We start from the raw sequence: 10,908 nt of genomic DNA on the forward strand, positions 1-10,908 counted from the left end.
GTAAGAGTCGAAAACTAGTTCACATTGTCGTAAAAGTTGTTAAAATTGACTGAGATATTTTGTAGAAATAAAATAAATGTACATGTATAAGATAAATAACTGATGTAAATTACAAAATCTATCTTTTGTCCGAAAAGAATTAAAAAAAAAAAAGGAAGTTGCGAATTTCCCCATTTCTGTTACTTCCGGCGTCATGTTTTCATGACAGCAAACTTGTCTTGAGAAGTTGAGGCCTGATCATAATGATGTTTGTATTGTACGCTTTGCTTATTGAATAAATGTAACGAAAAAAGCCAGAGATGTCGAACACAAGAAATCCAAAGGACATTAGAGGCATGGTGACGGGCAGTGAACGGGTAACTGCGTTTGATATGGTTGATGTCCATTTGGCCGACAGTAAAAATAAAAAGGTGTTAAAACGTGTATTTGGCTGCTAATTTTGAACCCGTGTGTGTGTGTTATTTTATTTTTGTCTAGAAGCTGGTCGTTGATTATAAATTCTGGTATAATGACTAATATGTGACCCAGTAACTATATAGGCTAAATAGTTTTTATTAAATCCCTTTACTGAATTTTCCCATGACTCATTGACTGGGAATTTTCCAGAATAAAATTCCAGTTCGATTTTTAATGCAATGGATCACTTTCAACAGGTTACAGATTCTTAATTTGGTATGATATCTAGTATTTTTTCTTTTATGCAGACATATTTGTTCACAATTTTGAACATTTTACCTGCCAGTCTGAAAATAGTTAAAGTTTAAACATTTTGGGATCCCATTTCCAAAATTGTTCATTCAATTGTTTTTTTTTTAATTTTAGGATATGGAAGAAATGAAGGGAAATCTAGATAAGCTGAAGAACCTGTCTGAGGATGACAAGAAAGAAAATGCGATGCTGAGATCTAGAATTGACGAACAGAGCCAGCTGATTATGATACTAAAACAGAGAGCAGATGATGTGCAAGGCAAAACTTCAACGCTGGAGCGAATTAACAAAGAATTAATGGACTTTAGGGGCAATGCTCAAGAGATGCTGAATGCAGAAATCAGAAAGAATTCTCTTCTTGAAAAACGTTTTGATGAACTTGCATCAAATCATCAGGAAATGATTAAGATTAAAGACGAGTATAAAAGATCTAATCAGGATTTACGGCAGGAGAACTCTCGTCTCAGGGATGAAAATTCTCGCTTGTTTTCTGGTGCAATAGTTGAAAAAGATCAGCAGATTTCTGACTTGGAGAAAAAGCTTGCCAGTTTAAAAGAACAGACTAGTAGTCAAGAGATTAGACAAAGGTACATGTACTGTACATTGATATGCATTGAAAATATTCAGTTAATGTAAGTTGTCGTGATCAGTCTCCAATGAATTTTAAAGCATTCAATGGAGTGAATGGGCAAAAAATTTCTTCCAAAAAAATTCAAGTAGAATGAATAATTGTCAAGAAAAATGCAACATTAATGTATTAAGTTTGTTACTCACTGGCTACAGGAATATATTGGGTTGCTTAATCTTGTAGATGGCTAGGCAAAGATTGATCAATGCAGGGATTAATCCAGAGCTTGTGGGAAACTACCCTTTCTGGAGAAATTAGGAAAATCATTCATTTATTGAACACAATAAATTTTAAATAAATTATTGTTTGAGGTTTTTAAGGTGAATTTTTACTCATTAAAAGGAGAAAATGAGATACTCAGGGGAAATTTTCTCTTGTCTATGGGGGAAAAATGCCAATTATCAGTAGTAAACATGGCCTAGATTATTCCCTATAATCTGATATATTTCTGTAGACAGTCGGTAACAAACCTGTTTATTGAGGCTAGATCATAGCGTGAAGGACATAAGCAAAAGAAGTGATGATCAAGATTGAAATGAAATTTGAAATTTTTTTCAAAAGCATAATTATATAAATTTATGATTATTATTATTAATTAGTGACGTGCTGCATGTGCATTTCATTTTTTAAATACAGTGATGATTCTCTTCTGATATTTAGCGGAATTCCGCTAATTTGAATCCAAGAATCCAATATTTATGAGTGCTTTACGATATTTCAGTACTTTTGATTTTTGCAGCAATCCGTTTCCATTTTTGTCCGGTAAAAAATTCAAGTTGTTTTGTCCCTGTTTTAATCTAATCTGCATCATTCAGACATTTTCTTATATCTCCAAGTAAGGTAAACACAAACATAGGGATGATTGAGACTTCCTTACAGTGGCATGGCGGTTCATTCAGCCAGGTCAAGATGTAAAAGTTGTTGAACAAACTGTTACACTACAATTTTTGTCCCTCATTTAAACCTATTTTGGGCTTGCTAAGCCCATATTTCTTCAGCTCCTCGACTTCTAAACTATTTTAGATATTTTGGTCAATTCACAGAATCATCACTGTAAATATTACTGTAATTAACATGATATTTATCACGTAAACAGATAAATAATACATTTTTTTTGTTTATATGTATTCTGCAGACAAATCATTCAAGATCTGAAAGCTCGGGAACAGGAACTTCAAAAAGAAATTCAGACATTGCAGGAGCAGTATAAAACGGACATAAAAAACCTCAACAATAAATTACAGGAAACAGAGGAGAGGTTAAAAGGTATGTGATCCAGCGGAGATGCTGAGTGTACATGTCAATCGAAACTTCTCGGGCCTTTCCGACAAGCGGAAAAACCACCTTGAATGTGTTACGTAGGCATCCATAACAACCCCCCTTTTCATAAACTTTGAAATAAATGTATGGAGAACTCTTATTTGTAGACTTTGGAGCCCAACTTTATTGAATGTAAATATATTACCTAAAATATACTACAGGAGTGACTTTTAACTCTGTCTTTCCACTGCTTTAATGAATAGGAAGTGACTCCATCTTGAATAATTTTTTAACATCCGGTGATGTTAATACATCCGAGGTTGTTTTTCAGACCTCCGATGGAAAGACCCGAGATGATGTGATTATGTACATGTTGTATGATCTAATAAATATATTCCTGTCAATTATGGGAATCATAGGTAACACAGGGAAACTGTTGTTCCAGTTCTTTTTTATTTGTGGAAAATCTCCCTATTCTGTACACAGGGTTGTTTTCACACAGTGTTATTTTCGCCCTTTCACACCTGCAAACATACACTTGGTCAGACATATACTTCAGTGTAAGAAATTATGCTGTTTTCTTTGAATTTGCCCCCTTTTAATTTGCTGACTTGCACTGAGGGTGAAAAAAAAAACTATGGGGGAAATTTCCCCGTTTACAGTACATGTATTGATAGAATATTTGAAGTGTACAATAAAAGTTCTTAAGGACATACACAACGTACCTTACCTACTGATAATTCTTCAAGATATTCTTTAAGATAATTTAAGATTATAGTGCCATCAGATGCTCATAGACACAAAATCAGCATGCATTACCACGGGTTTTGAAAAGATATCAATTGATGAAAATTCCTGTTTAATTCAAAGAAAAATATACAAAAATTACTAGTAAACATGTAGTCTAGATGTTTTGTTTATCCAAACTTGTTTTATGAGAAGTGTACAACAGCATATATAGACATTAAAATGTAGCACACAGTTCCTTCTAGTATTGGAACTCTTCAACTCCAGGGAAAAAGACAATAAAGTTCAAACTATGTTGCGTATGTTCTTAATCTGATGACAATGTAGGTACTGTATGATCTTATAATTTAAAGGGAGTCATTGATAACAAGGGTGGTAACTGGGTTGTTTATCCATTTTCCTCTTTGTGAAATGTGAATTAATAAGATTCCAGATATTGATAAAGTACATGACTCAATGTACAGTTATTTAAAGTATAAAACAAATGGTTTTAATAAGTTGTTTTATATAAAGAAACTGTTTAAAGATTGAATGAGTAAAAACTGAAAATTAATGTCTAAAATTTTGCTTAAAAAAGGAATAAAAACACATAAATCTCTGTAACCTAAACCATACACACAAAAAATGAAATTCATTAAATTCATACCTTCAATTCACTCCTGGATTTGATTTTAGGGAATTAACAAATCTGGGAATGGATCAAAGATTTGATTTGGGACATGGATCACAGATTTGATTTTGGATAGCTTTTTGAAAATAGATTGATTAAATATGGGTTTATAGGCAACATTTTTGATTTTTTTTTTTCACAGGTGCTAATTACAAGTTACAAAACCAACTAGATGATAAGAAATCAGCTGATTGTGAGTCTCAGAGCAGAATACAGGCCCTTACAAAAGAGAAAGATGAACTGCTGGACCTAGCAATGCAGAGAGGCAAAATCATACAGGTAAATAACCAACTGTAAACATAGTAATTTGTGATTCAGAGAAAGGTACATAGAACACCCCCCCCCCCACACACACCCCCCCCCCCCCCCATATACCAATGCCTTTATGTAAATTATGATACTTGAATTGCTGAAATGATCCCCTCATCCCCCCCTCCTGTATACTGATTTGTTAAATTATTTTCATGCTTACAGTGCCAAGCAATTTTGAACCTTACATATATTTTACAGTTACAAATTACATGTATGTATGTTAAATTTTTAGATTTGTTTTATATTGAAGTAAATTCCGTCGCTTAATTCTTACAGAAAGAACAATCGGAAAACAAAAAACTACAGAAGAAAATTGAGGAGACGGAGAAATCCATCCGGAGCCTGGAAGAGAAGTTTGAGTAAGATATCAGATTACTTTTAGGTTTTATTGCAATTAATTTGACTATTAAACATACTAAAATTTTCAGTGATTATTGTATTCTGCATACTATTCAATGAACAAAGTAAATTAATTTAAGTGTGCAATTAATTTTTTTTAACTAATAAAAATATGTAAAAAAAGCTTTCAGTAATCATACTGTACAACTTCAATATCTCAAACAGTTACTGATAATTTAAATACCAGGGATATTAGCCAAAGTTATGAAATGCATCTCAATTAACTATTTCAATCTCGACAATTTTTAATCAATCTCATCAAGTTTGAGATGAGGACTATTGAATGTGGTTGTATTCATTTTATATCAAATCCCATCATGCTTCAGTCTATAAGAATAATTCCTCAGCAGGTTATATCAAAGATTATTTACCGGTAATCTGGATTAGAGTTATTAAGTAAAAGTAAAGTAACTGTCATTTGTTATGATGCTTCAATTCATGGTTTTTTTTTTTTTGTTATTCATTCTATACTATGAAGGATTTGTCATACAGTAAGATGTTAACCACAGATTGATGTTTTTATCAAAACCAATCTCCAACACTCACAAAGCACAGTTTTTAATATTCACAAAATGGATGAGTCAAAGAAACTCTCATCTATTTAAATAATTTATTTAAAATAAAATGTTGATTCTTTCACTTTTTTTCATGTCATTAATTCGTAATTTTATGTTAATTGGTGGAGAAAAAAAATTTTAGTAATATCTTTGATTCTTTGATGTGTTTTAAATTCCTGCACTCAAGTATCTTAACGGACGTTGCGGGTTTGCTGACATCATTAAAACTGAGTACGCAATTTATGTGATTTGGGCGACTTTTGTGTGCACATTTGATTATGACATCACAATGAGTAAGACATTTTTTAACTCTTCAACACAACTGAAGTTATTACAGATAGAAAACATTTGAACGATTTTTTTAAAGTTCGAAAGTCGAAAGCGTTAGAAAGCGTTTATTTATCATCACATTGAGACCACAACAGTATCACAAAAATATATGGAGCAACTAAACAAGTTTCAATTGCATGATTATTTTTTCCTTTGATGTATTTTATATGTGTGTTACACTGATAAACCGTCATTATATAAACAACCGCAATTACAGCTGTTATATCAAAAGTTTAGGATTTATCTCAAGCAAAATGAAACGAAAATTAGTTTTCGATTTAGGAGAAAATTGGACATATAACATGTAACATTTCAACTCGACAGAGAATAGATATGTATTTGTTGAAAAAAGATTATTTTTTTATACTCATCCCCTACCACATTTGCCGTTCTTCTGAATAATAGTACCTAACCACTCACCTAATCCTTTGGCGATTACCCATTTTCTTACTTGTCAGAAAATTTAGAACTTTTTCTTTCTAATTTGATTTTCTAATTAATATTCGCTCCCCCATTCTTGTAAGAAAAAAGTCTCTGAATCACGCTAGGAGTACTGCTCCTGCAACCCCCCCCAGCCTTCTCTCTCTCTCTCTCCCTTAGTTACAGCTTAAACAAGATGTTTCAGACAAGATACATTGTTACATAACTCATACATCTGTGCTTATTTCAAAATATAAATTTTACATCAAATATATATATAAACATAAATTTTTTTCTTCTTTTAATTTGTTTTTCTGCACTTCATAACGAACCGTATTCACGACGTCAAGTGTGACGTCGTGATCATTTATAGCGTCATTCTTAAAAATGTTACATTTAGCAATGTAAAAGCAATTATTTGCATTTAAATTACGAGAAAACTAACTCGAAGGTACATCTATATTTTAGATTTTTTTACATAGATTTATCTGAAATCATCTCTGTGTGAAATGACCACAGGGAAACAATTTCGTCTGCACCATTTAAAAGATACTGAGATTTTTTGAAAAGAAATATTTCCTGAAAACGAGTTCAAAATGACGTTTTCCCTATAGAATTCAATAGAATAACGTCCAAAATGTTACGACAACGATGACATGTTTTGGATTTAATAACGCAAAAAGGTGAAGACAAATTTTATAAAATTTTTAGAGAATGTACAACAAAAGTAGGAAATTCATATATTTATGTAATTTTCATGGTATGTTTTCGAGCAATTTTAAAAGGTCACCAACCCTGCGACCTACGTTAATTAAGATTTTATATTGTAACATGACAAAATTTTGCATGTGTATTTGAATGTTAATGTTAGGTGTTTAGATCTGATTAAGGTCATAATTAGCAGTGACCTAGAAATAGCTGCATGCATATGATGCATGTACATTAGTAATTTAATTATTATCATTTAATTTTGAAAGAAGCACCACTCACGAAATAGAAATACTCTCTTTTATTTTTATATTAATTTGCTGAAATATGTGTACTAAAATGTCTTCATCAAAAGTCCATTTGCAATTCATATTCTCACGATTTGATGTTTATGAGTCATTTTGCTACATTAAGTTCTCGCAAAAAATAAGGAATCTACAGTAAATTACACTGTAGTGTAACAATATATATATATATGAAATATATAAACCGTATGTGTTTTTCCTTTTCAGACATTTTTTTTTTTGAAGGTTATAGCATTTTTAGCAATTGATTAAATAAAACGTTAGGGAAACTTAATAACCCCCCCTCCAACTTTAATTGATATTTGTGAATTGGATTGATGTTCTGAGCACTTTTCAAATTCAGCTTCACAATATATAATGTAGTCTCAAGAAAATTTATGGTTCATAAAAACAGAGAAAAAAATATGAATAAATTGTGTATAAGGAGAAATCTGAGCCCAGACCTGCATACCCAAAAGTGGATGTTACCGTAGTTTTCTATCAATTTGTCCCTAAGATTTGACATTTGTAAATCTAAGCAGGTAATCTACTCATCGTTGTTCTCACAAAAGATCGGTCTGAATATCAACTTCAAAATGATGACACTTAAGACAAGTAGTAATCCCTAATTTTTTCATACTTATATTACATCTGCATATCTTAATCATGATGTCTTTGTGCTTAGTATATATCATCTAGTCATTTCAATTTTAATGCGTAAACTGTTTGTTGATATATTGTCACTATTAAAAGCATCTAAATGGTGAACATCCAGAAATCAGAGGAGGCAAAAACTTGTAAAAATTATGGGTCAATCGAGAGAGTAGGCAGATTTATGAACCCTTTTTTGAAAAGTTTCATTTGTTTTAAATTAAGTTAGCTCATATAGGTAGTTCCTTAGTTCATAAATTTGATTGTGTGTGTGTGTGGGGGGGGGGGGGGGGGTTTAAAAAGTTTAGCAGTTCCAATTAAGTCATATAGACTGTCTTGTATTAATAGGTAAATAAAAGTTTCATCCTGATTTGAGAAGTGAATACAAGTTATATCCCCTGTATTTGTAGAAGGGAGGCAGCTACAGTGAACGCTAACCTACAGGTGAGAAAGTTACGTGACGAGCTGAGCTCCGCAGAAACTCGCTGTAAAGAAGCGATTAGGGTAAGTCTCGTAGAACAGCAGGACTCTACTATTACAGACTTTTACAAAGTACCAGATTATGTATTATAAAGTTTAAGCAACACTTATAATAGCTAGACTTATAATAGCTAGCATAATAGATTTTCACAATATCACAGACTTATTCAGACTGCACTTGACTTAATACATATATTTATTAAGTGTTACAGTATAATAGTCTTATTCAAGGTAGTAAAAATGTTGTACATTGTGACACCATTTAATTTTAAAATATGCTTGTAAGATAATTAGTTCACATAAAAAAAATAGTTGAAGATATATAATATTAATATCTTTGAAGCATAAGGAAAAAAAATTATAAATATAGGCGTTTCAATTATTTAAGTGATTTGTGTTGCTCCACAGGATTTTGAGGCTTTTAAGAAATACTCCAACACGCTGCTGCAAAAAGAGAAAGAAATCAATGAGAGACTCCGACATCTGGCAGAGTAAACTCCCTTAGTAAGGTCACTTCTTGTCAGAAAGAGGCAGAGTAGTCTCCCTTAGTATTGTCACTTCCTGTCATGGGGTGTGTCATTTAGGGCAATTAATTATCTATTTTTGAAAATTGTATTACTAGTTGAGGATACATTTGAAATACAAATCTTGTTATGAAATTGCATTGAAAAAGGCAATAAGACCACTTTTCCGTGTTTGTCTTTGATAAATTATTAACTAGTAAATGAACATGTACAATATTAATGACATTTACTGCTGACAATTCTGCAGTCAAATAAACTTGTTTGTTTTAAAACATGATGCATCTGAATTTGAAGAATATTATGTGATAACCTTTATGTGATAACCTTTAAGTACACTTAGAATACACAAAATCAGGGTTGTCTCTAAGAATTGAAATAGCAGGGGACAATAAAAATGTAGAAAGGAATTTGGGGCTCTTCTAACAGGGGGTTAAGGGGGAATACCAGAATAACCAGAGGATTACGTCGTTATAGGCGGGGAAATTCCCTGGCCCCCCCAGGTCTTAGGGACAACTCTGCAAAATTATAAAAAAAAATGCAATGTGTATATATATAATATTTTATGAAATATAATATATCTTCATGTGAGTAAAGATTATTTATTTAAACTGCTGAAATGCATGTATTGGTATTATGATAAATTATACATGTAAATTGTTAATAACTATTGCTGCTGAAAATCACTTTTGTATCATGTACAAATTTATATATTACATGTACTTATACATATGGCCCAGTATTTGAAAACTGTTGGGACTCTGTATTCATAGTTTATCTGTTTGTAATTATATGTTTCCATATGTAACGTTGGCCTATATGTACACTAAACAAAGAGGCTCCAGATTGAACACATTCTGTTAGGTCAAGGATATATTGTGAGGTCAAAGTTCAAATCATACTTTGCCATTTCAGGGGAACAGTGTGTCAATTACTCTTTTTTTTTTTTAGCTCACTCAAGCCAGTTGATGAAGTGAAGCTTTCAGATCAAAGACTGTCCGTATACAAAAAAAAATGTATGTGTGTGTTTCTGTAAACTTTTCACACTTTCATCTTCAAAATCACAGGGGTCCCAACCAGACTTCCCACAAAGCATCATTGGGTAAAAGGGATTGAAGCCTCTACAAATGAAAGGGACAAGCCCTTTGTTAAGGACATTGGCAAGTCAGGGCTTTCCGGAGAAAAAGGGTTTAATACATGGGTTTTTTCACTTGTAAAATAGTGATTGAGAGTGATCTCCCGTGTAGAATTCTCTAAGCGGTGAAAACCAATAAAGCTTATGTTATAGAGGTAAACAAAAGCACGTGTACTTCCTTCAACGGGTAGAATCATCTATACAGCAAGAAAGAAAAGTAGTAATGGCTTTGTTGTACATTGTATTCAGGGATAAAGAGCAAACAGGTCGTCATTTATCATAGTTATGCTCAGTATGCTGGGAAGGGCAAAGATGTGACATATGCTGACAGGTAGGTCGACATTGCCGACTGAGAACAGTTCTTAGGTCGTGTGAAGGAATCGACATTTAGTAATTACGAATAAAAGTTAAAAATAAATCTATGCCAATATTTTTTTGACAATGTGTTTCAATCAATTCAGTCAATTACATGATAAACAATCAACCAGTCTCTTGACCAATTTTAGCTGTTAAGGGACGCAACTCAAAAATGATGATCGGTGCCGGTATATCCATGTCTTGTTTCTATATATACATTTTCAACCAAAATATCTAGAAGTCATAGGAAATAAAGTTACAATTATGTATATATTACAAAAACTGTATGAAATAAATGTGTTTTGAAGAAATATTATGGTGAAAAATTATGTAGGTCCCTTTTATCAACATTTTACAAAGGAAATGCATTAAGAATTGTAAAAACACCAATTTGACAAAATCTAAAAAAGAATGCTGGATTGGTAGGTAAAACGGTCCATAATATAGCCTATTTAGTACATTTAAACCTACTCAAAAGTTCTTGAAAAATTCTATACAATAACCAGGAACCTTGCCAATGTCCTTAAAGGGAAATAATTAAGACAGAAAATAGGGTGGGGTTAATCAGAAATCATCTTTTAATTTTCATGTTCATTCAAATTGTGAAAAGTGAAATGGGAGCCATTTCACTGGTGATTATATATACATGTATATAGTCCCATGGACTAGGGTGGGGCCATAATGGGAGGAGTATACAGCAAAAATCTTTGAAAATCCTGTTGTCTATAATTTATCTTGTAT

At 32.1% G+C, this 10,908-nt stretch overlaps 1 protein-coding gene across 2 annotated transcripts; it reads left to right on the top strand.

The window, feature by feature from the left end:
* The first annotated feature begins 260 nt into the window (after positions 1-260).
* On the top strand, positions 261-8,982 carry LOC133201906 (coiled-coil domain-containing protein 89-like). Of its 2 annotated transcripts, none has more exons than XM_061337698.1 (7): positions 261-356; positions 823-1,295; positions 2,472-2,602; positions 4,156-4,292; positions 4,602-4,684; positions 8,085-8,178; positions 8,563-8,982. In XM_061337698.1, the coding sequence occupies exons 1-7, from the start codon at positions 300-302 to the stop codon at positions 8,647-8,649; spliced, it is 1,062 nt and encodes a 353-aa protein (XP_061193682.1). In that variant the 5' UTR covers positions 261-299; the 3' UTR covers positions 8,650-8,982. The 2 variants fall into 2 exon arrangements, with proteins under 2 accessions (XP_061193682.1, XP_061193681.1); XM_061337697.1 differs by having other exon boundaries at positions 261-410; positions 8,563-8,981.
* The last annotated feature ends 1,926 nt before the right edge of the window (positions 8,983-10,908 follow it).

The sequence above is a fragment of the Saccostrea echinata genome, unplaced genomic scaffold (genome assembly GCF_033153115.1).
Source record: "Saccostrea echinata isolate AGI-Se365-2 ecotype Australia unplaced genomic scaffold, CSIRO_AGI_Sech_v1 ptg000046l, whole genome shotgun sequence".
In the NCBI taxonomy this organism is placed as follows: Eukaryota; Metazoa; Mollusca; class Bivalvia; order Ostreida; family Ostreidae; genus Saccostrea; species Saccostrea echinata.

Excerpts from the sequence above, each read along its gene's own strand:
- LOC133201906 (XM_061337697.1), top strand. The coding sequence starts at position 300 with ATGTCGAACACAAGAAATCCAAAGGACATTAGAGGCATGGTGACGGGC. Across the intron at positions 411-822 it reads CCGACAGTAAAAATAAAAAG|GATATGGAAGAAATGAAGGG; the intron begins GTGTTAAAACGT and ends TTTTAATTTTAG. Across the intron at positions 4,685-8,084 it reads AGCCTGGAAGAGAAGTTTGA|AAGGGAGGCAGCTACAGTGA; the intron begins GTAAGATATCAG and ends CTGTATTTGTAG.